The sequence below is a fragment of the Xyrauchen texanus genome, chromosome 12 (genome assembly GCF_025860055.1).
Source record: "Xyrauchen texanus isolate HMW12.3.18 chromosome 12, RBS_HiC_50CHRs, whole genome shotgun sequence".
Classification (NCBI taxonomy): domain Eukaryota; kingdom Metazoa; phylum Chordata; class Actinopteri; order Cypriniformes; family Catostomidae; genus Xyrauchen; species Xyrauchen texanus.
In genome coordinates this window covers 44,138,934-44,165,038 of record NC_068287.1, presented here as the reverse complement: position 1 = coordinate 44,165,038, position 26,105 = coordinate 44,138,934, and the positions used below count along the sequence as shown (strand labels likewise).

The window sequence follows — 26,105 nt, the reverse complement described above, 5'->3', positions numbered from 1 at the left end:
AAGTCGCAGATATCTTGCAGACTCAATAAAGTTTCCCAACAGGATTTCCTTGTATTCTGCGGTGCTCATTTTAACCTCTACCCTCACAAGCCCCCCAGGGCCAGCTGTTAAAATCACGGTGCATTTCTGATATGGGGTGTTTGTCATACGATAGGCCGTCGCAGTTGTTTCATTCTCGGCTGATTGCTAATATTTTAAAATCATTGTTATGGTGCCCACCTTGAAACTAGGAATAATCACGTTTCATACTGTAGCAATGGTTCATGTAAAACAATATGGCATTACCATGGTACCATGTCCAAAAAACAAAACAAAACATGGTAATAACATGGTACTTTTAACACTTTAAGCTCGGATGGGCCGCAGGTCTTGCTCCGTGTCATCTGCGAGAGGTTGGCTGTTAAATGCAACTTATTTGCTGCTGTGTTTCTGCATCACAAATCACTGATTTGCATGGTTATGTCGACGTAAATAAAAAGACATGTTTGATGTACTGTAGTGCTAGGACATGACAAGCTGTAACGTTACAATCTACTTGCTGTTTGCCATCGATCTTCTCAACTACAGTATGTACTGTAGATATGTTGCTCTGTTTTCCTGTGAGCGTTCAGCGCACTCTCACCATGGAGGAGATTGTTTCGTAGCTCTCAGTGTTGTGCTGCTTTGTTTTAATTACAATATAATGTGTTTATGAATTGTACAAGACATATGGTATTGTATAGTGTGTCGTCATATTGTACGAGCCAATATTTTTTACACCCCTAAAAAAAATTATATATATATTGCTTTATTGCATTGTCAGGATTAACAGCATTAATGAGTTAGGGCAGCAGGAGCTCAGGAGACAGAGCTGTTCAAATTCAGCTCCTCCTATGTGTTGAAGAGCGCTTGAGAAGGAACCTGCTCCTGATGGGACTCTGCTGTAGAGGTACATTTGAGGCAGTGAGCATAAACTGCTCTCAGTTCAGTTCAAAGTTCAAAGTTCGCATGCATTGCGCCGGGTTAAGGACTGACTAAGTTTGGACTGAGTAACTCATTCTGCAAAATTGTTCATAATGGGTTTAGGGGAGTGTTATAATTGACTGTACTATCAGAATTGGCCATATATAAATGTTCATGTTTGTGCCTTACCATTATGTAACTTTGTAGTCATCAGATGCAAGGACTGAAGGTTTGCCATTTGTAGTCATGAGATACAAGGACTGAAGGTTTGCCATTTGTAGTCATCAGATACAAGGACTGAAGGTTTGCCATGATTGATCATGTGTGGAGTTGTGTCAGACTCTTACAGTCCTTTGATTGGGTAACAGCAATAAAAGAGACTTGTGTGAACATTCATCAGTGTACAAATAGTGATGTTTTAATGGTCAAAGTTAGGGTGGCAGGTGGGGTGGCAAAGGTTCTATTTAGGGTGGCAACCGTATTACCCTTGTGGCCACGCCCCTTTTGTAATCAGTAATAACATCAAACTCATCAAATAGCACTCATTCTGTGAAATCTCATTACTTAAATCATGTCTGAATGCTATGCAAACCTTTAGTTATTGTTGTGTTTGCATGTGTAATTCGTTCTTATGTGCTATTATTATGTTTTATTTGTTTGGAGGGCTTTGGACACTACGATCAATTATATTTGTTATGATATAACTTTTGATCGCTTTGTCATATCAATACAAACATTTTAAGGTTACAGTTGACATGGTTGGGAACAAAACAAAATCGGTTCTTCAGAGTTAGCTACATATTTACATCCAGATATATATAATGTAAAATCAGAAATATCTCAGGTAATATCTCTGTCTCCAAATTCCTCTGAAAGGTTCACAAGTGCCTGCTTGATGGTCTTATATCCGGCTGGGAATCTGCGAGCAAGTTTCCCCGGTCTGAAGCAAAGGAGGGAGAAGTGTGACGAGGAGGAGGAAGGGGCCGGGCTGTGACAACGCACACCCAATCAGGCTAATCAGCTGAGGAGAGGGATAAGTGCAGCGGGATGTAGCAGTTCGAGAGAGAAAGAGCCTCACGCAGCTGCCGTTTGTCTTTTTGTTATATTAAATATTATTTTGACCATTCAGCCGGTTCCCGCCTCCTCCTTTCCCATTTGAATCTTGTATTGTATAACTCAAAGCTTTAAGACCAAAACAAGACTGGAACAGATTTAAGTTAACATTACTTTACGATATTGCTGTCCAAACATTCCTGATAGTCATTCACAGTCTGTTCACAGTTTTCTTTTGAGGAAGAACCAATCACTGGCCGTTGCCAAAGTTTGCAACGTTAGTGGCATCAAATCTTTTCTTATATCCTGAATTTAGTTTGAAGCACTTAGTAGCAAATAAACTAGATACTAGAAAACTAGAGCCAGCTGTTCTGCATGACTATGTGTCTTATTAGGAATAGCTGATAATGCTGTGTAATTCAGTGTAACTCTTCTAAGGATTGATGATATTTTCTTGCATCAGGACCGTTTGATAGCACATAGTTTGTGTGGGGACGGATTCAATGTGATTCCAACAATTCCTCTGAGATCCAGTTCATCTCCAGACACTCCAGGTGGAGGAGTGAAGCGGAAGTGCTGAAGGAGGGAGGCGAAGAACAGGAAGAGCTCCATCCTGGCCAAACCCTCCCCGGCACACACTCTGCGTCCTGAGAAAGACCGTACATGTGTTATTTCTATTGAAATGATCATTTCTTTAAAGCATGTGTAGTGTTTAGATTCGACTGTACCTGCAGAAAAGGGCATGAAAGCGTCTTTCTTAACAAACTGGCCTTTGTCATCAAGGAAGTGTTCTGGGTAAAAGCTGTGGGGTTTCTCCCATTCACTTTCATCCTTTAATACAGACGTCAGCAGAGGAAAGACAGAGGTGCCCTTAAAAAACAGAAGAAGGCCAAATTAAAATGAATGTGTATTTCATCCTTCAATTACAGTCCAAGTTTGTATTCTTTTTGACTGACCTTCTTGATGAAGTATCCATTGAAGTGAACATCACAGCTGGTCGTATGGGGTAGGTTCATTGGTACTATGTTGGCCAGTCTCTGGGTTTCATGGATCACAGCGTCTGTATACGGTAATTTCTTCCTGTCTTCTACCATTGGTTGACGTCCACCGATCACCCTATCAATCTCCTCCTGAACCCGATCTGCACACAAATACTTCAGTGAATTCAGCTGAAGAAAACATTAAAGCATGGAGACAAACTCTAAACAGTACTGTGTTTTTACCCTGTATATGAGGGTATTTGGCCATAATCATCAGACCCCAGCGCAGAGTTGTTCCTGTGGTGTCCGTCCCAGCAACAAAGAGATTCACCACCGTCATTATAAGATTCTCCTGATGGAAGTATGAGTCCGTCTTGCCTGATTGCTGACAAATACAAATCCACAAGATATTCATATTTACTATCATAATAATTAGTAAAAGAGTTGTCTGAGAACATGTGTTCTACAACACAAAAAACTGTAGACATTAGCTTTTAATGGATCTTAAACCTTTTTTATATACAGGTGGAAATATAAAGTTAAACCTGCTATTTCAACTACACCACCAGCTTTAATAAATCTTAAATCTTGCTACTTTTACTTTGGGTTTAGTAGAGCATATATAATGTATTTTAATCAATGATGGATCAATTCAATCATTGGTGTAGATTATGTGCATTGTGTCACAGCACATATAGAAATATTGTAAGAGTATTACCATATATACAGGGCTGGACTGGCCATCAGGAGAACTGAGCTGGCTGGTGTGTTGGCCGTGAAACATGCCAAATGGGCCGCGATAAGCTAAAATGAGCCACCGCATAATGCAGAATGAACCACAAATTGACGCAGTCTTTTCCCAGTCCAGCCTTGCATATATTGACGATATATTGTAAATGAATCTCAATTCTTTTACTATTTTTGTGTATTGTACATCGTTTGACATTGTATCTTGCACTTTATTGTATAGTGTCAATTTTTTGGTACTGTATTGTATGATGTATTGTCTTACATTGTTCTGTTTTACACGTATTACTATATAGCTGTTCAAGCTGAGCATTCACACATTATCCTATGTATGTTACTGTACATTGTTGTAGCTACTAGAGGTAGACCAATATATTTGTTTTACTGATTAATTGGTGCTGATAGTTTTGGAACTATCGGTTATCTTTTTTGGAACTATCGGGTATCTTTTTGGAACTATTGGTTATCTTTTTTTGGAAACATCGGATGTCTTTTTTGAACTATCGGTATCTTTTTGGGGGGAAATATCGGTTATCTTTTTTTGTAACTATCGGGTATTTTGTTTTTTAAACTATCGGTTGTCTTTTTTTGTTGTTGGAAATATTGGTTATCTATTTGGAACTATCGGTTATCTTTTTGGAACGATCGGTTATCATTTTGGAACTAACGGTTATCTTTTTTGGAACTATCGGCTATCTTTTTTTTGGAACTATCGATTATCTTTTTTTGGAACTATCGGTATCTTTTTTGGGGGGAAATATCGGTTATCTTTTTGGAACTATCGGTTATCTTTTTGGAAATAACGGTTATCTTTTTTTGGAACTATCGGTTATCTTTTTGGAACTAATGGTTATATTTTTTTGGATCTATTATTTATCTTTTTGGAACTAATGGTTATCTTTTTTTGGAAACATCAGTTATCTTTTTGGAACTATCGTTATCTTTTTTTGGGGAAATATCGGGTATCTTTTTTAAACTATTGGTTATCTTTTTGGAACTAATCGGTTATCCTTTTTTGGAACTATTATTTATCTTTTTGGAACTAACGGTTATCTTTTTTGGAACTATCGGTTATCTTTTTTTGGAACTATTATTTATCTTTTTGGAACTAACGGTTATCTTTTTTGGAACTATCGGTTATCTTTTTGGAACTAACGGTTATCTTTTTTGGAACTATCTTTATCTTTTTTTGGAACTATTGGTTATTTATTTTTTTAACTATCAGTTATCTTTTTTGAACTATCGGTTATCTTTTTTGGAACTATCGGTTATCTTTTTGGAACTAACGGTTATCTTTTTTGGAACTATCGGTTATCTTTTTGGAACTAACGGTTATCTTTTTTTGGAACTATTATTTATCTTTTTGGAACTAACGGTTATCTTTTTTGGAACTATCGGTTATCTTTTTGGAACTATCTTTATCTTTTTTGAACACAATGATTTCCATACCTCGTCGCTCTGTTTGCGGATGAGAAAGGAGTCGATGAGCCCTCTGCGGTCCTGTGGATTCAGAGTCTCCAGTAGCCCACTGATTAACTTGTTTATCTGTGCTCTATTATTCAGTATATTTCTTACGATAATCCGTTTGCTGTTCAGGAACGGGCCCAACCATGGAAATATGCTGTAAAGCTACAAGGACACATTTTGAAACAGGAGAAAAAGGTTAAATGTGAGCTTTTATCCAGAGATGCCTTTAAAATATTTGTGTTACATGTAAATGACTATTTCCTATTTTTATCACAATTTTATCTTATATAAAAATAAAGTACACGCAGAGTGTGTGAACAGCACATGTGTACAGCGCTCAGTGCATGTGTCAAGCATGAAGAAGTGTAATCGAGACATGGCTTAAACCATTTGAATGGAATGGATTACCTTTATGCAATGTTGGACCCCACTGACTTGCATTGTATGGACAAAAACACCTAATCTCTTTATCACAATGTCTTCGTTTGTGTTCCGATTTTATTTGAACTATTCCTTGAAATTCCCCTTTCGGTGAGCACATTTGCACAAGCGTAGTAATAAAAGAACTTGTCTTCCCTGTTATCTTTCAGAATGCATTATTTTATTCCTACATATATTTATTATATATTTGCACAATGCAGTTCATTTAACAAATGCATTCTTTGTCTGACAGTATTTCAAAAAATCTTACAGTGTCAAAATTTCCATATCATGATGCCATGGTGAAATTCTTCCCCAAGCCAAGGAAGATAAAGTGCAGCAATGAATCATGCACACTGTGTTTACATGTCTTCCTATTTAAGTGCTCGGTGAATGTAAATCTTGCATACCATCATAGAAGCCGATCCAGCAACCCGAACGTTCTCGTTTGCCCTATCGACCATTTCTTTGAATTGTGAATCAGTGTATTCAAATCTGCTGCCATACACAATAGCTGAGATGATGTTTGATACAGCGTAGTTCACAGGCTGTGTTGTGTCAAAGGGTTTCCCTGTAAAGAGTAAAAGACAAATCAACTGCATCTCTCAAAGAACGAGCGTAATTGCAGATGTCCAGATGTCTGCTGCAGGTGGTACCTTCAAACTTCTCAAACTCTTCTTTCAGGTACTGAATTTCCTCTATGATTTTCTCTTCACTTCCTCTCTTGCCCATCCCAAAGTCTCGCAGGTTAGTGAGAGCAAAGCGTCTCATCTCTTTCCAGTTCTCTCCATTGGAGAAGATGATCCCTGATCAAAACAGAACCATGAATGATATGAACTAAAATATAGCTTAAGCTTAAATATTAAGGTTTCAAGCCATTCAAGATGCAGAGAACTCTACAAGTTAATACATTTTGATTGATCAATGGGGCAAATATAGAGAGTATATAGAGTTTTATGGGCTGCAGAAGACTACAACAATGGATTGCTACTCCTCCTAGAGCTTTCAAGCTTCAGCCACCAAAATCGGCACACACCTTCTGGCTGGTCTGACTTGAGTTGCTATATTTCAGTAGTCACCAATTAGCGGACCTCGCGCTCATTAGCTGCAGCCTATGTAGATATGCTTGGCTATGCTTATAGTGAAAAGAAATCAATGGAACATATTTATAATCTTGCTTTAGCAGAGGAGACAATGGGAGATTCAGTAGCTGTACTGCCGAAGAAGACAAGAGGTCTGAAGAAAGAAGATAGAAAGACCGGCAAAGATTTAGGAATGCCGATGTTGCAACTATTTTGTAGGACAGGTAAGGAATTATTAATTGTTTAGACCACTGTTTTTTTATGCTCTGCTTCGGTAGCAGTCCGGACCTTTAAACAATAATTTACACCTGATTAATTATCCTGAAAAACTTTAATATCCATTGAAATAAAAACTGACCTAAGACAATTAAATAAATGCCATTGTGTGGTGCCCCCCTGGATATTATCAGTGGAATTTACAGACAAGTTTCCCTTGAACCTTTTACTGTAAAATGACGTGTGTAGTCAACGTATGTTAGTATTGGACAATTTTCAGCATTTATAAAGGCAATCAGAAAGCAATGTGTAATTTTCTTTTCTTTGTTATCACAGCTATAGTAAGGGGGACTCCTGCTGTATCTTTTATAACTGATCGGAATTACGGTATTCCCATTGCGGACTTCCATACAGGCTTGATTTCCCATTGACTCCCATTCAAAAATTTCTGACTATACTTACTACAAAGGTTTTCAAGCTACATGCACCAAATCTATGATAGACATATTGGCAACACCTAGCTACATGTTTAACACACTAGCAACATGCTAGCTACACGTAAAACATACTAGAAACTTGCTAGTAACATGTTAAAACATGCTAGCAATGCCTAGCTAAGTGCAAAAATATGTTAACATCATGTTAGCAACATACTAAAACATACTAGCAATGCCTAGATAATTGATAAAACACGCTAACAATATGGAAGCTAAATGCTGTAACATCATAACAGTGCAAGTGGTACCAACATGCTAGCATATTTTTAAACATGATAGCAATGCCTAGCTAAGAGTTAAACATGTTAGCATCCTGTTCAAACATGCAAGCAATGTCCAGCTAAGTTCCATCAACATGTTAACAATATGTTAAGACATGCTAACAATGCCTAGCTAAGTGCTAAACATGCTAGCAACATGTTAAATCATATTAGCAATGTTGTAGCTAAATGTTAAGACATATTAGCAACATGCAAAAACATCCTAGCAGTGCCAAGCTTATTGCTAAAATATGCAAGCAACATGTTAAAACATGCTAGCAATGTCCAGCTAAGTGTTAAAACGTGCTAGCAATTCTTAGCTAAGTTAATACATGCTACCAACATGCAAGCAATACGTTAACAATGCCTAGCAAAGTGCTAAAATATGCTATCATTGCCTAGCTAAGTGCTAACACATTCTATCTATCTATGTATGTATCTATCTATCTATCTATCTATCTATCTATCTATCTATCTATCTATCTATCTATCTATCTATCTATCTTAAACTTTCAGACTAGGCTTTTTCATACCAAACTCAAAGTTTATGTCTACAAACTTTACATTTCTAGTTATCACTTAATACACATAAGTGGTGAATTACAGTAAAATGTAAACACAGAATGCAGTGTTCTTACCATGTTCGTCGTTAAGTATTCTGAAACCAGGTGTAATGTCTCGGTCCCCAAACTCATCTGCATAGTTCACAAGTGCTTCTTTAACTGTTTTGTACCCAGCTAAGATCACAACTTTTTTTGGACCAAAAAACACTTGGAACACATTTCCGTGGGTTTTGGACAGCTGGAGGAAACAGAACAAGACATTTGCAAATGACAACAAATGTTATAAATATTGTTTATTAATATGTTTGTCAATTTCTCACCTCACAAAGGGTGTCAAAGGGTCTCTCGAGGTCAAGCGTCAGCAGGTTTCCCAGCAGTGGTAGTGGTTTGGGTCCTGGTGGGTCTTTACCTTCTTTCTGAGGTTTGGACCCTGATGACAGCAGATATACAACCAGAAGCAAAAGAAAAGCGCCCAGTAATGTTCCCGTGCTGGGAAAATGCAGCAGAGCCTCAACAACAGCCATTGTACAATCTGCATGTTTGTTTGCAGCATGCAAACCTTTATAGGCTTGTAGTTACATGAGGGAGAGACCTCATGGGAGGAGTTTTCCTTCAAAACAAATAAACCATGAGGAGAGAGGACGGCAGGGACCTGTGCAATGAAGCCAGTTTTGCTGGCTAGCCAAGTAAGTGTTAGTATAGTTTTTATGGGTTTTATGTAGCACGAAATATGGCAAACGCATTTGACATTTATTCATTTGCATGTTTTGAATGATAGATATCAACTTTCATTACATTTTCACTAGTGAAAATGCAATTATATTTTAAAATCACTAATTACATTTAGACTAGTAAAAATGTAAATTCTTTATATGGAAAATGATGTCATCACTCGCAGAAATACATCATTATTCATTATAGTATTTTGCTGCATCATGACATAAATCATGAATTATGACATTTAATGATTTTGAAATAAAATAAGCATTAATTACTAACTTTATTAAGCATTTATAAAATGTGAGCTTAAATTTGCTCACTATTTGGCATAAAGGTCACCCTTTTTATTCATGTTGTTATAACGGCATATAAATAATCTATAATGCATTTGTTGAATAGCTATTAGTTATTAATGAACCCCTTTAAAAACCCTTAACAAATGGAACATTCATGTAAAGTTACCCATAATTAAAGGTGTACGTTAACCCCAGTCTTTCAACGTTAAAGAGTCCCATGTCTAACTAATTTAAATGTCAGATACCAACATGACAACATCATCCCAACGGTGAGGTACGGTGAAGAGAGCATCATGATTTGGGGTTGCTTTGTTGCTTGGGTGCATGGACCGCTTGCCAACATTGAGGTAAAAATGTATTCAGTTTTACTTCAGTTATTAAAGTGTAAGGCTGACATCAAGAGGCCGTAAAAGTCAAAGAACTCTGCGAGAACCAACGTCATAAAACTCTCACACAGAGGAACATCTCCACCCAAGATAACACTCCCTACTTGCTAAGGACCATACAACGCAAATCCCATTTATGACCTCTATCTCACCTAAGGGCACTTTAGAATGACATCCTTTTCTGTAATATAAGAGGTTTTCTGTTCATACATGTTTGATATCATTCAAGAGGTCGCAGTGTGACTGGTAAGGTGGTCTCATTACCTTTTCAGATTAAACAAATCTCCATTAAGATTTTAGAACTTAACAGATTCATGCACTCTATTAGAGACATGTCCCTCCCAAATCTCCCACAGGGACCACATGCTGTATGCAGATTAGGTATATTCTTTGTAAACATCAAAGGACCTAATCAATCACAAGTTTCAAAGGTCTTTGCCAAATGCTTTGTAATTCTGGAGGTCTGTCCCCATCCCTGCCTGTATGTTAATGAGGTATGTCCCCAGGACTTCCAAACCTAACCACTCCCAAAATTCCCTTGTTCATGGTTTGGGTATTTACGGAAATGTGACACATTACTCAGGGTTCTCTGTAGTCAGACGTTCCCACACAGTATTTATTTACTGTGTGTAGTTTATATCAGGTCTTTGCAATTCAAATTTCTTATGTTCTGAAAAGTCTAAATTTGACTTATTATTGTCTAATTGGATTGATGAATTGATTATGTCACCTGGTAAATAAATTGTTACATTTGAATTCATTCTGATTTACTCTGAAACTATTGTCTTCAGTAGATTACGTTAAGTCCATGTTTCCGCAAATCCCCGACCAGGTTAGTAGCGGACTAAAGCTCGGTCCTGAGTGGAGCATGGGGCGCACCGACTGAGACTTTAGAGCTCCCACTAACTAATAGGCATTATTTCTAGTGTACTTAAGAGTGTACAGGCTCGATTGGGAATTTCCGTTTAGTGTCGACCAAGCCTAAATTGGGTGAAGTCTAAACCTCTGGTTATTGTAATATTTTCTAGCTAAGTGTACATAGGAAACTATGGCATGATCATATAAAGCTATTTTAACTTGGGTATGTTGGTCTATCTTTGTACATTTAGTGGTCATGACTTCTGGGTAGAAATGTTACTCTAATTAAGTGTTTACTATCTAAGGGGACTAAACAAAATACTTGTGGATAAAAGGGCAAGCAGGAGCAGCCATCTAATTAGAATTTAGTCAATTACTGTTTTAATGACCAAAACTGGCGTATTTGTGACTGTGAGATCCGCGTTACACGGCTGGCGCGAGACTCTAAGCGACAGGAATCCGATTGAACGATTAGAATATAAAATAGATTTAAATACGATGATTAAATGTTAAATCAAATGTACCGTAATTTCCGGACTATTGAGCGCACCTGAATATAAGCCGCACCCACTGAATTTAAAAAAAATTATTATTTTGAACATTAATAAGCCGCACCTGTCCATAAGCCGCAGGTGCCTACCGGTACATTGAAACAAATGAACTTTACACAGACTTTAACGAAACACGGCTTGTAACAAAAATAAATAGGATTTTACGAAACACGGTGTGGCAGCGGGGGCGTGGTCAAGCGCCCGTCCGGGAGAGAAAAGCGGTAAGGACGCTTACATCAAGTGCTGAAAACTGTCATGCTGGTGCCAGTGTGACAGTTTTCCCAAGAAGGACACGTGAAGCAGGGCACTTGACGTTCCAGGTAAGGCTTTTAATGGCCACAGCAATGTTTACAATCAATTTTATAAAGTTTCTCAATTCTTGGTCTTCTATGCGCCAACACTAGACTGACGTGTGTCTGTCTGTCACCCACTCACTCTCTCTCTCTCTCTCTCTCCTCTCTCTCTGCTGCCTTTTTATGTCGCTCTCCCCATGCTTACTGAAATTAGACACAGGTGTTAGACATTAGCTCAGGTGTAAGCACCTTACCGCTTTTCTCTCCCGGACGGGCCCCCGCTGCCACACACGGCTTGTAACAAAAAATAAAAAATTAGCAGTAAACTGTAGCCTAGCAAGAAAGTCATTGGTCACTATCTTCCTCCTGTGCACATGAAACCACTGAAGTCATCTCCTCTGGTGTCGGAGTTGAATAGCCTCAGCTTTAGTTGTCTTTTTGCACTGAGTCAATTCATCACGCTGCTGTGTCCAACGTCTCCCGTGCAGCAGCTCCATTTCCTTTTCCAACAGCCAGATCAATCGCCTTCAACTTGAAAGCTGCATCATATGCATTTCTCCGTGTCTTGAGGGTGACAAAATGACTACTGTAATCAGAATGATGGGAAGTTTGAGCGCGCTCGATTTAATCTAAACAGTAAACAAAAAAGTTGTTTGAAAGTTGCAATTTCATTGGTCTAATGAAAGCTTCATGCCACTAAAAAACTGAGCACATCACAGAATGTTTTTTTGTTTTTTTTTTTAATAAAATTTGAAAGCGGGAAAAATCCATATATTAGCCGCGTTGTTGTTTAAGCCGCGAGGTTCAAAGCGTGGGAAAAAAGTTGCTGCTTATAGTCCGAAAATTACGGTAATAATAATAACTAAGAAACTTTTATAATTGGAGTCAGATAAAATAAACAATATAGTCATGTAATTGGAATTAAATAACTTAAACTGAACGCGCACGATAAGACAGAACACGCAGGAGACCTTCATCCACGCTGTTGGAAGCCGCCATTGGACCAATAGGTGGACCCCCTTACAAAAGTTTATCAAAATATCCCACAGGATAATGTCAGGGTGGCTGTGTACCGGCTGAAGCTCAGTAGAACTAAAAAAAATTAAAAATAGACCATCTGATAATGTTAATTTTAAAATGACTCTGTGCCAGATCTTACAAGAGAAACAAGTGACATGCTCTGGAAAAAGAAGCCAAGTCAAATGCTTATAATAGGCAGAATTGACAACACTGATCAGTTTAATCCTTGCAATAGTGGAAAAGCTTATTAAGGCAAAAGTATATTTCTGTTGTCTGTATTGCTGATCGGATCGGAAGGATGCATCCATAAAGAGCAATTAGGCAAAATAAATATCTTGATGCAGCGGCTTCCTTCAGAATCAATGCACATGCCTAAAAAGAGAGAAGCCTTAATTTATGCAGAAAATGTACTGTGAAAATATTTTTGTCTTTGGCTTCATAAAAAAATAACATTAAAACCAGTTGTCAGCCATTTAAAAAAAAACGTTTTCAGTCTGGAACAATTGAAAGGGTTCTTGATCATGATGGAAGTAATTCATCAAATAGTAATGCCCTTTTTACGCCTTACGTAGTGTTGCATGTTCTTACCAAACGATTCGACCTTAGTTTCATCAGTCCAGAAAACATTTTCCAGTAGTGTTGTTCAGTGTCAAGGCGGTCTTTGGCAAACTTCAGGTGCGCTGCAATGTTTATTTATCCACTTTTCTCCCAATTTGGAATGCCCAATTCCCACTACTAAGTATGTCATCATTGTGGTATGGTTACTCACCTCAATCCGGGTGGCGGAGGACAAGTCTCAGTTGCCTCCGATTCTGAGGCCGTCCATCTGCGCCTCTTATCACGTGACTCATTGTGCATGACAACACGTAGACTCCTAGCATGTGGTGGCTCATGCTGCTCTCAGCGATGCACGCACAACTTACCACACGCCCCATTGAGAGCAAGAACCACTAATCACCACCACGAGGAGGTTACCCCATGTGACTCTAACCTCCCTATAGCAACAGGGCCAATTTGGTTGCTTAGGAGACCTGGCTGGAGTCACTCAGCACACCCTGGATTCAAACTCGTGGCTCCAGTGGTGGTAGTCAGCGTCAATACTCGCTGAGCTACTCAGGCCCCCTTCAGCAATGTTTTTGTTGGAAAGAGGAAATAAACTCTTTTTAAGAGGAGAAACACTCTTTCAGGCGATGAAAGCTCTGTCAAAGCACCCAGGGGCGTAGACTGCACAGAGTGCAGAGAGAGAGAAAACGCCAGCTGGAAACGCGCCATAGATCCAACAGCTGTGCTGAAACAGTGGTGAACTCAGCTTGCTGTTGCACAACCGTTCTGCTCCGAAGAAAAATTCTGACTGGTTGTCCCGCTTCCCTTTATAGCCATGTCCGGGGCGGGGCATGCAAATTCTGTCTGCCAACTTGACATTGGCCTTTTCTCAGGTTCAGAGTTACGTTTGGCATCCCAGGAAGACCCCTTGTGCCACTTCATTTGACACAAGGTCGAGTGAGTGACAGAAGGAGAAAGGAGATGATTTCAACCATGAAGCAATGAGTAATTCGCTAATACCTAAGCCAGAGAAAGAGCCTCTTGTAATTGATAATTGGAGACCTATTATGCTTCTAAACACTGATTACAAACTTATTTCTCTAGTATATGCCAAAAGATTGAAATCTGGTTTAAATCAAATTATCCATGAATCACAAACAAGTTCCTTGGAACAAAGACATATTAATGCCAATGTTTGCCAGATCTCTTTTCTGACCAGACTGAGCCTGGGGCTGTTATTTTATTTCTTGATTTCTGTAAGGCCTTTGATACAATCGAACACAATTCTTCACTCTTTGGAAACGTTTGGCTTTGGGCATCGTTTTATTGATGTAGTTAGCATGTTCTATAAGGATATAAATAGCTTGATCATTATAAATATGGAAACTTCTAATAGATTTGATATCCATCGTGGCATACGTCAGGGATCCCCCATCTCACCTTTTTTGTTTTTACTAGTAGCTGAACTCTCTTCAACGTATCATGTATTATCTGACCAAAACATTTTGGGTTTAAAAATATTTGATAGGGAATTCAAAATGTCTCAATTGGCTGATGATAGCTCTTAATTAAATGTATACCTTTTCTGATTCTTCAGGCTTGAAATTAAATCTTAACAAATGCGAAATCTTGAACGTTCATGAGGCTAATGGTGCATTCACATACAACATGAAGAAATGTTTCGCCTTGCATTGCTCACGTGAGTTTGACCGCTGAATTATAAATGTGTGTTTAAACTCGCGTTTGTGTGAGTAACGCGAACCCGCGAGTATTCCCCCTTCTCTTCCGGAAAAGGACAAGAGGAGGGGCTTCTACGACTTGGTTCATAGTAAATTACATCCAATAGCCCATATTTTCAGAACTTACTCGCTACTCGCATCACTTTTCTCCAAGCGATGTCTTTTTTTCGTCCGGTCTCTGTACATGTATGACGTTGTGTCATACAATTCTGGGTGGCCACACAGTATTTTTTCATCCATTTTTCCAGATTTCTTCTGCCACTACGTCAGTACATCAGTGACATCCGGACAATCTCAATGCTGATAGACTTTCGCAACAACGTATCATGCGGATTTTTCGCTCGAGTTGAAAAATTTCACCAGCTTTTCACGAAGTGTTGAAGTCACGCCATTTGCTTCATTCGTCCCGCCCGGTGCGAATTTGTGTCTATTTGCGTCTATGTGCATCTTTGCATTGACTTTGTATGTAATCGCACCATAAGGAGGCTTTAGTTGAAAACATACCGGTTAAAGAATCTGTAAAATACCTTGGTATTGTTTTTTCTTTTACCAACAATTACATTATATACCCAAAATAGAGGAAACAAAACATATGTTTAATAACTGGCTTCAGAGAGACCTTTCTGTCTTTGGCAGAGTGTTAATATCCAAAGCGGAAGGCCTCTCTAGATTTGTTTATCCAGCTTTAGCCCTGTTTGTCAGTGACACTACTGCCAAAGAAATGAACAAATCCTTTTCAGATTTTATTTTGAAGAATAAACCCTATAAATAAATAAAAAAAAGACAGGTAGGGAAGGAGGTATTGCCCCAAGTGAAGGAGTTCAAGTACCTCGGGGTCTTGTTCACGAGTGAGGGGACAATGGAGCGGGAGGTTGGCCGGAGAATCGGGGCAGCGGGGGCGGTATTGCACTCGCTCTATCGCACCGTTGGCACGAATAGAGAGCTGATCCGGAAGGCAAATCTCTTGATCTACCGGTCAATTTTTGTTCCTACCCTCACCAATGGTCATGAAGGCTGGGTCATGACCGAAAGAACTAGGTCGCGAGTACAAGCGGCCAAAATGGGTTTCCTCAGGAGGGTGGCGGGCTTCTCCCTTAGAGATAGGGTGAGGAGCTCAGTCATCCGTGAGGAGCTCGGAGTAGAGCTGCTGCTCCTTTGCGTCGAAAGGAGTCAGTTGAGGTGGTTTGGGCATCTGGTAAGGATGCCCCCTGGCCGCCTCCCTAGGGAGGTGTTTCAGGCACGTCCAGCTGGGAGGAGGCCTCGGGGAAGACCCAGGATTAGGTGGAGAGATTACATCTCCAAACTGGCCTGGGAACGCCTCGGGGTCCCCCAGTCAGAGCTGGTTAATGTGGCTCGGGATAGGGAAGTTTGGGGCCCCGTGCTGGAGCAGCTGTCCCCGCAACCCGACTTCGGATAAGCGGTTGAAGATGGATGGATGGATGGACATTTGGTCTGGCAAAAGAGAAGCAGGTGGTCTAGAAATGTTAGATTTGTTTCATGTTAATAACACTTTTAAACTGAATTGGCTAAATCTATGTGTGATGAACACTCTTTATGGTACTTTGTCCCACATTACCTTTTTAAGAAACTTGGAGGTCTTCCTTTTCTTTTAAGATGCAATTTCTGTCATGAGCAATTGCCTATTAAATTATACAAATTCCACCTGCAAGCTTTATTGTCCTGGAAAATATGCTTCCTTCACAATTTCTCCCCACATAAAATGCTTCTTTGGAATAATTATTAGATTAGCTCTAGAAACAAATCTATATTCCTTAATAAATGGTTTGAAAGGGATGTTCATTTTGTTATGGATCTTTTTGATAAAGAAGGAAATATGATGTCCTATGAGAGGTTTATGTAGTTTCACAATTTCCCTGTTTCCCATAAATAATTCTTATTGGTGGTTAATACCATCTCTAAGGGCCTTATACAATTAATAAAAAGTCATCTGTTGTTTGAAAGTAGTGAAAGGATAATGCCAGAGATGTATGTGGACAGTTTTAATTTATTTTGTTCTCCCAACAATAACAAACATATTAGGTTCCTTTTGCAATCAAAACAGGATTTCCCCTATAGGGAAATTCTTCTGGAATAACCAGATCTCTCATATTAATTGGAAAAAAGCTTGTCAAACTCCTTGCAAATTTTGTATTTCCAATCAGGTGAAAAAAGTGCATTTTAAAATTCTACATAAGATCTATGCCTGTAATGCTATTTTATCTAAATGTTTGGACATTGACAGCAAGTGCAATCTTTGTGGCATTAACAAGGAAAACCTGGTTCGTTTATTTAATAATTGTTGTGTATCTTCACCATTTTGGGCCAAGGTCAGCTCATCTGAAAATGATTTACCAGCTCACTCTTGAAGTTGTCATATGCTCTGATACAAATAAGGATAAGATGAAAGAGTATGTTGTTAATTTTCATATTTTACATGGTAAATATTACATTCATAAACAAAAATTTGCAAAATGTCAACCAATATTTAATTTATAATGTTCCACCAGATGGCACCATTTATCTCATGTTTTTTTCCCCTATTTTCTGTTTGCTGTATTATAGAGCACTGCAGGTCAATTGAATAAATAATGCAGCTAAAATTGTGTTTGTTTGTTGGTATGCATGTCAGAGTGTGTTTTGTATGTGTGTATTGAGCAATTTGTGTGTGTATAAATAAGAACAGTAGCATTATGTAAATTAACATGGCTTTTAAAGGGTTAAAATCCTGAAAATGAATGAATCATTTGGTAGTTATGATCAGGACTGATGTTGGTTAAAAAATCTCTGGTTAAATGCCAGTGAAAGCTGAAAAATAATATTAATATATAACATTTTCATGGCAGTTTTTTGACGTGGATATTTTTAAGGTCCTGAGTATATATATTTTTCTTATCTGACAGAGCACAAAAAAATAATGATGCATCGCAATCAATGTTGATAACTATTGATGTATCTCAGACTTTGATCATCCAAAAAAATATTTCCCTGAGCATTTAGTATTTGGAATATATATATATATATTTTTTCTCTCATAAAAAACAACAGTGGCATTATATAAACAGTCTGGCATTTAAAGGGTTAAAATCCTGAAAATTTGTGAATATTTGTTAGTTATGATCAGGACTGATGTTAGTTTAAAAACATTACTCATTGAAAGTAGAAAATCATTGTAATTATATTATTAAATAACACTTTATTTGGATGGTCCCAAGTAGATATTTAACTGACTATAAGCGACTTATCAACTGGATTGCTATAGCTAGTAAACAGTGTTTCAACAAACATTCAGTAGACTATCAATAGCCTGTATAACAGCAACAAAATAACAGTTAATTGACACTATTGTCAAGTTATCCAAGCTGAATTTTTGGGAAGTTTTTGAGAGTTCTCTGTGCATGAATTCAGAGTGAATTAGTAAAACGTTTTCAACCTGTGGGTGCCAGCTTGAATGTCTGTCTGGTTCTTTCCCCTGAATAAATGTCATTTCCTACATAACCGCTGCAGTGTCTGTATGCTAATAATGACTCTGTGCTGATGTACAAAAACCAAGGATTTCTTTATTGCTAGATCCTTTCCTAAAGTATGATTTAACAAAATCCTCCATATCCATTTCTTGTGTTAATGAAGCTGCTGGATTAGCGTCCGTTCTATCGTTGTGTTAATGACATGCTGTTTAATATTGTGATTTTTTTTCTTCTTTATTCATGCATTATATGATTTATGACTTTAATCTCATAAAAGGCATGTTATAAGATTATTTTCAAAACATTTAGCCTTTGTAAAATTCTGACTTTATTCTCGAAATCTTAAATGCCATTGCACACAGTGAAATCGGAAAGAGTAGGTTGACATTTCTTTTGCTAAAACGAGTCTGTGCGTATTTAAATTGGATACACTGCCCCCAGTGGCCAAAGCAGTGAGTGTTGTTGGGCTTATGGGCACACGTGATCTCCGTTTTCCAGGCAAAATGTTCACGTAGGGGCGCCAAAATAGACTTGTGAAGTGAGGTTTTTTTTTCCAGCTGTACAGGCTGTAATACATTGAAGAAGAATGTATATTTTGTGAACTGAACCCCCCCAACTCAAACCCCAAACCTAAACCCAACCATGAGTGAAGTTAAAATGTAACATTAGAGGGGAAAAAGCATCCTCTAAATCGTGCTCATCAGTGATTAAGTGAAAGTGATCACTTCCTTGTTTCGACATAGGATGAGAACCCAGGTCTTCCAACTGCTGACGCAATGCACTTCTGGAAGCACCACAAGGGAAGGTAAACACACTGGAGCCAATGCAAACATGTCTGATAGGAGATGGTGCTTGTGAGGTGGCATTATATGGCCGATCCTAGGGAACTGGAACTCTCGGAAACAACAAGGCTCATCGATGCACGAGGCAACAAAGGCTACCCTGTCTGGTCTGACCTGACAGAAGGTCTACTGTGGCACAAGTCATAGAAAATTGTAATGATGGTTACTGGAGGAATGTGTCACAACACACAGTGCATCGCACCCTGATGCGTATGGGGCTGAGTAGCTGCAGACCGGTCAGAGTGCCCATGATGACCCCTGTCTACCGTCAAAAGCACCTACAATGGGCATGCGAGAGTCGGAACTGGACCTTTTACATCACACGGACAGCCGTGCATATGTGTGCCATTGACCTGGAGAAGTGGTGGCACCAGGATGCACTGTGGGATGCTGACAAGTTTCCCTGACATGGAGGGAAACAGGGATCAGGAACTAAACCTTTCAAAATAAAAGACATGAAATACACGAACACACACATTAATCATTACATCTAGCACACACGTTTTCAAGTAAAACCCCAGTAAGTGTTTAGCAAGTAATTGATTCGGGTCACAACTGATTTGTTTTTGTGGACCTTGTATCCGAGTCGCTGGAGGGGCTTTAAGATGAAACAGGTGATGTCTAGTATTATAATCCATGTTCTGCAAAAGTAAAGGCCACACATTAGCAGTATTTCTCTTATTCTTTTTTTTTACCTCTCTTGAACTTTTATATGTTTGTTGTTTACATTTGAGCCCTTTTAAAAGGGTACTCTGTTATACAGTATATCAAAATACAAGAAAGACTTTAGTGCTTCATCAATAACTGTGGTGGGACGTCCCAACAGCTTTTGGTGCAGGTACATTATACGTTCTTGAAGTAGAATCAGCATTGACTACCGTTAAAGGTTATTTTAAGGTACATCAGGTTGGTGAAGCTGGTTTGCTCCCCAGTATATCACAGCACAGACGATAACATACTGGCCACTGCTAAACATCTTTAGCAGTCTATTGTTTTGTTTGCTGTGTGACACATATGGAGTTTCACAATGTCCGAGTTGCAGCACAAAAACAATCCAAAACATAATCTATAATGCTATTTGTGTGCTGTAATCCAGATCTTCCAATGCCGTGTGATCACTTTGTGTGAAGAGTCTAACAGTCAGATCCTGATCCGTGCTCATGAGAAATTCTGGCGACTATTTTGATTAAAATGTCATTTTGAATGTCACGTCATGCAGTTGTTCAGTCTTGCTTTTATCAGTTAAGGAACATTTCCAAGGCTAAACATGTCTTAAGTTTTAGGGATACAGAGAATCTTATACATGCATTTATTTAATCTCGCCTTGGCTATTGTAATGTCCTATTTTCAACTTTAAATCTCTTGATCTTCAAATCATATTACTCCAGTTTAGCTTCTTTGCATTGGTTACCAATTCAATTTAGGGTTGATTTTAAGAAATAAATATTGAGTGATTAGTTATGCTCTCTCTCCAAAGCATGCAGGCATGAGTAACAGTTGGTGCCATCTAGTGGTGGCCACATGTAATTACAGTGAACGATCCTCTCTGCCCATATTTGGATGACTTTCCACCTCTAGTAGCAGTGATCTGAATCATAATATGATTGGTTTAGCATTCCATGACACTGGACAACATACTACATAATTTCAGATGAAGTCATCTGATCCGGGAAAGCTAACATGTTTTTAGCCAGATAGCACATTATGTGCTCTGTGCACATTGTGCTTCGTGTGGATTATCTAATGATCATTACATCTGATTGCGTTGTGTGTGGGCTCGTTTTAAAGATAATCACCTCCTCTAATATGTTCTGTTTATTTTTTGTGAAGTTATATCCGAAAGCGTGGCCAATTAGCAATACCTGTTTACATGTAACATGTATGTTAAAGACATATACATAGCTATAACTCGGGTATATTTATTATCGTCTGTAAGGAAACAATTGGGCTGTTGATGTTTTTACTGATTACAATAATATGTTCAGTTCAAAATTGTTTATAAATTAATAAAATCGAACTTCTGATTTGTCCGCAAATTTTAAAGCACTTGTTCAGTTTTGGCCATAATGCCTACATGCATTGTAAAGTGGCCTAATGTCTAAGCTTTCGAACGATCCCTATTTTGTGTTGGTCAAGAATGTAGGTTGTAATACTTTGATAATTGTCGCCAGGCACATCCGAGCTTAAAGGGTTAATATGTTAATATAATTTGTTGTATTTTAATATATTAATATGATTCATTTTTGCTCCTAGGAGAAAAAACTAAACAAAAAACACAATGCAAGTATTGCGTTATTCAAAACTTTAATAACCCCCCAAAAAAGGACTGGATAAGAGTGGACCAGATCTGGATTACCAATCCTTGACAATATTGCTGAGCAAAGCGTTCCTTGTCCATCGTTATACATCTGATAAGTATTGCACTCAAAACCAAGCACTTGTGAAAATCACAAGCTCCAGTCTGATTGCCTGCATCTGTTTTCTTATGAAGAAGACCTAATCGCTTGGCCTAACCCTACATTTACGAGGTTAGTGGCATCAAATCTTATCTTAATCAATTCAGAATTGTGTCGGAGTACAAAATTAACTAGATATCATAAAAGTAGAAAATAATGTTCTGCAAGACTATGTTCCTTGTTATGAACAGCTGATAATGCTGTGTCATTCAGTTCATTAGCAAAGGATTTTCTTGCATCAGGACCGTTTGATAGCACATAGATTGTGTGGGGACGGATTCAATGTGATTCCAACAATTCCTCTGAGATCCAGTTCATCTCCAGACACTCCAGGTGGAGGAGTGAAGCGGAAGTGCTGAAGGAGGGAGGCAAAGAACAGGAAGAGCTCCATCCTGGCCAAACCCTCCCCGGCACACACTCTGCGGCCTGAGAAAGACCGTACATGTGTTATTTCTATTGAAATGATCATTTCTTTAAAACATGTGTAGTGTTTAGATTCGACTGTACCTGCAGAAAAGGGCATGAAAGCGTCTTTCTTAACAAACTGGCCTTTGTCATCAAGGAAGTGTTCTGGGTAAAAGCTGTGGGGTTTCTCCCATTCACTTTCATCCTTTAATACAGACGTCAGCAGAGGAAACACAGAGGTGCCCTTAAAAAACAGAAGAAGACCAAATTAAAATGAATGTGTATTTCATCCTTCAATTACAGTCCAAGTTTGTATTCTTTTTGACTGACCTTCTTGATGAAGTATCCATTGAAGTGAACATCACAGCTGGTCGTATGGGGTAGGTTCATTGGTACTATGTTGGCCAGTCTCTGGGTTTCATGGATCACAGCGTCTGTATACGGTAATTTCTTCCTGTCTTCTACCATTGGTTGACGTCCACCGATCACCCTATCAATCTCCTCCTGAACCCGATCTGCACACAAATACTTCAGTGAATTCAGCTGAAGAAAACATTAAAGCATGGAGACAAACTCTAAACAGTACTGTGTTTTTACCCTGTATATGAGGGTATTTGGCCATAATCATCAGACCCCAGCGCAGAGTTGTTCCTGTGGTGTCCGTCCCAGCAACAAAGAGATTCACCACCGTCATTATAAGATTCTCCTGATGGAAGTATGAGTCCGTCTTGCCTGATTGCTGACAAATACAAATCCACAAGATATATATGCATATTTATTATCATAATAATTAGAAACATTGCTGTACCTAATAGAGGTAAGACGGATATATCGGTTTTACCGATACAATCTTTTCGAACAATCGTTTACTTTTATTTCTCCATGATCCTCTGTGACTGGTGCTTGAGTACTCTAGAGTTTTCTATTGCAGCCAAATTAGCATAGATTTTTGCTGAAAATCCTTCTAAAAATCAATTATCGGCACCGATCAATCGGTTAATTTACCGATTAATCGGTAAAGCCGATATATCTACCTCTAGTAAAGTGGTGTTCAAAAGTCTCCACATTTATTTTTATTAAACTTTTCACTCATCTTATCCTGAGAATATACATTTTAATGCAAAAGTCTGTTTTTAATTAGACATATGCATATATCAAGTTATTACACACGACATTCAAAGCACTAACATTCTAGCATTGGTGTAAAGGAAAACAAACTGAAATGAAACTGGAAATGAGTGGTATGTGGTGCTTGTTTGGGGGTGGTTCGCAAACAATTGCAATGTTATCTACTTCCTCTTGTATTTATATTTTTTCCAGTAATGAGCAACACAATGATTTCCGTACCTCGTCGCTCTGTTTGCGGATGAGAAAGGAGTCGATGAACCCTCTGCGGTCCTGTGGATTCAGAGTCTCCAGTAGCCCACTGATTAACTTGTTTATCTGTGCTCTATTATTCAGTATATTTCTTACGATAATCCGTTTGCTGTTCAGGAACGGGCCCAGCCATGGAAATATGCTGTAAAGCTACAAGGACACATTTTGAAAGAGGAGAAAAAGATTGAGTGAGAACTTTTATCCAGAGATGCCTAGAACCGTATTTGTGTTTGTGGTACATTTAAATAAGCAAAAGCATTCTTCGCTTTGCCTGAGAATGTTTAAAATCTTACAGAAATGTAATTTCATAGTCACTTTTTCTAAATGGCAAAAGGCCCACATTTCATACAACGACCCTCAGAGATGAGGCATGCTGGCAAAAGTTTGGTTAATATATAAATCTTGCATACCATCATAGAAGCCGATCCACCAACCCGAACGTTCTCGTTTGCCCTATCGACCATTTCTTTGAATCGAGGATCAGTGTATTCAAATCTGCTGCCATACACAATAGCTGAGATGATGTTTGATACAGCGTAGTTCACAGGCTGTGTTGTGTCAAAGGGTTTCCCTGTAAAGAGTAAAAGACAAATCAACTGCATCTCTCAAAGAACGAGCGTAATTGCAGATGTCCAGATGTCTGCTGCAGGTGGTACCTTCAAACTTCTCAAACTCTTCTTTCAGGTACTGAATTTCCTCTATGATTTTCTCTTCACTTCCTCTCTTGCCCATCCCAAAGTCTCGCAGGTTAGTGAGAGCAAAGCGTCTCATCTCTTTCCAGTTCTCTCCATTGGAGAAGATGATCCCTGATCAAAACAGAACCATGTGATCATGACTCTGGACTACACCCCAGCAGAACTGCACTCATTTAATGATTCATTAATAAGTCATATTTCACACAGACATGATCCTTTAGATGCTTATGTTATTATGCCATGTTAGTGCACTGATACGCTTTAAACAAAGCAAATATATTTGAGAAATTTGATATAACTTTTGACTTAAATATTAAGGCTTCAAGCCTTTCAAGTAGCAAGTCAATACATTTTGACTGGTCTGGGAACTTCTCAAACCATCCCCAATCAATAGGGCAAATATCCCACCCTTTTAACAAACTGTAGAGCTTTAGGGGCTGCAGGAGACTGTCGGTCCCATAAAACATTTTATTATCACATAATACACATACGTGGTGATTTATTAAGTAATTATTAGTAAATGTATTCAGGGTTCTTACCATGTTCATCATTTAGTATTCTGAAATTAGGTCCAATTTCTCGGTCCCCAAACTCATCCGCATAGTTCACAAGCGCTTCTTTAACAGTTTTGTACCCAGCTAAGACCACGACTTTTTTGGGACCCAAAAACACTTGGAACACGTTTCCGTAGGTTTTAGACAGCTGGCGGGGGAACAGAGTAAGACATTTGCAAACTAGTATCAAAATGTCATCATTATTGTTTTTAAATGCGAAGTTCTCACCTCACAAAGGGTGTCAAAGGGTCTCTCGAGGTCAAGCGTCAGCAGGTTTCCCAGCAGTGGTAGTGGTTTGGGTCCTGGTGGGTCTTTACCTTCTTTCTGAGGTTTGGATCCTGATGACAGCAGATATACAACCAGAAGTAAAAGCAAAGCGCCCAGTAATGTTCCCATGCTGGGGAACTGCAGAAGTGCCTCAAAAACAGCCATTGTACAGTTAAAGACTGTATGTTTGTCTGCAGCGTACAGACCTTTATAGGCTAGTTGTTGCGTAAGAGATGGACCTTGTGTGAGTCCAGGGTGGAGTTTTCTTTCAAATAAATAAACCATGAGAAGAGTGGAAAGGGGGAGGAGTTTAAGTTTGTTGAACAAAAAGCACGACTTTTGAACGTCTTTCGGATCTTTTCTTAATATATCATCAATCTGCAATGTCATATCTGTAGCATAAATAGATTTTGGACATATTTCATCAGGGACATTGTCCCGAGACCTGAATATATGACGTAATAACATCCGTGAAAAATAATCTGTAAAAGAATAACTGTGATTTCTATAATAATCCGTCTGTGTTGCAATTGTTGAGTCATGACAAATGCAGCACATTGCATGGTTTTATATGTGTCTCCAGTAAACACAAATTTATTTGGGCCATGGGCGGAGATATTTTAAGATCCTCTGTTCTTAACTTTCTAAATACCAGCAATTAACAATACACAGCAGTGCATACCATTCAAGCTTGAACTCTGGTAACACAGAGCTACTGTAACCTTTGTCAAACTTGAAATTAGAGCAACCTCTTACCTACTGTCACCTTTTATTGGGCTATTTACATTATGTGTTTGGATAAGTATTGAGACTGATAAAAGTATTGCACTTGGGTTGAACTCTCTGATCCAGCGCTCTGTACTCTGTAAATTAAACCAAAGTTAACTCGACTTATTAGACTTGACTGATGCAGTTAGGACTCACAGCTTTGAGCTGTGTTGCTTTGGACGTGCAGGGAATGAGTAATAGTTTTCCAAACACCTCTTCTGGGATTTAAGCCAACAACCTTTCAGTTGCTAAACCAGATCTATAACCACTTCTGTAAGTCTCACCCTGATTCGGCAGGATGGATGATTGGCAGCCATTGAAATTCACATATAAAACGACTGGAAGGAATCTGAATTACAAACTTTAACCAATTAGAAAATGCATTTTAATTAACTGTAATCCGAGTTATTTTTGCTTCCCAACTACCAGACAAAACGTCCTGCAAGTATTGAATTCCTCAATGGCATCTACCGTATTTCAAATTTAGTCCAATTACGTAGATTGGATTGGAGAATGGAGCATCTACTGATCTACAATAACCAAAACGTTCCTTGATATACACATTTTGTTATGCACTTTTCTCATCAAATAATTCCCTGCCTTTATTTAGATGCTTACTCAGAATAAGTCAAATCAGTGCTAGT

The 26,105-nt window shown here is 38.6% G+C and overlaps 1 protein-coding gene across 2 annotated transcripts; it reads right to left on the bottom strand.

Moving 5' to 3' along the window:
* Window positions 1–2,325: 2,325 nt before the first annotated feature.
* LOC127653194 (cytochrome P450 2K1-like) lies at window positions 2,326–25,743 on the bottom strand. Of its 2 annotated transcripts, XM_052139785.1 has the most exons (15): window positions 24,655–25,743; window positions 24,412–24,574; window positions 23,834–23,983; window positions 23,588–23,748; window positions 23,148–23,327; window positions 19,547–19,560; window positions 8,548–8,707; window positions 8,303–8,465; window positions 6,266–6,415; window positions 6,020–6,180; window positions 5,172–5,351; window positions 3,219–3,360; window positions 2,952–3,136; window positions 2,724–2,865; window positions 2,326–2,642 (listed from the first exon to the last, which is right to left on the bottom strand). In XM_052139785.1, exons 1-15 carry the CDS (start codon window positions 25,249–25,251, stop codon window positions 2,455–2,457), a joined length of 2,736 nt encoding a protein of 911 aa, XP_051995745.1. In that variant the 5' UTR covers window positions 25,252–25,743; the 3' UTR covers window positions 2,326–2,454. The 2 variants fall into 2 exon arrangements, with proteins under 2 accessions (XP_051995745.1, XP_051995744.1); XM_052139784.1 differs by lacking the exons at window positions 2,326–2,642; window positions 2,724–2,865; window positions 2,952–3,136; ... (5 more) ...; window positions 8,548–8,707; window positions 19,547–19,560 and adding exons at window positions 21,244–21,821; window positions 21,903–22,044; window positions 22,131–22,315; window positions 22,398–22,539 and having other exon boundaries at window positions 24,655–25,117.
* Window positions 25,744–26,105: the final 362 nt, after the last annotated feature.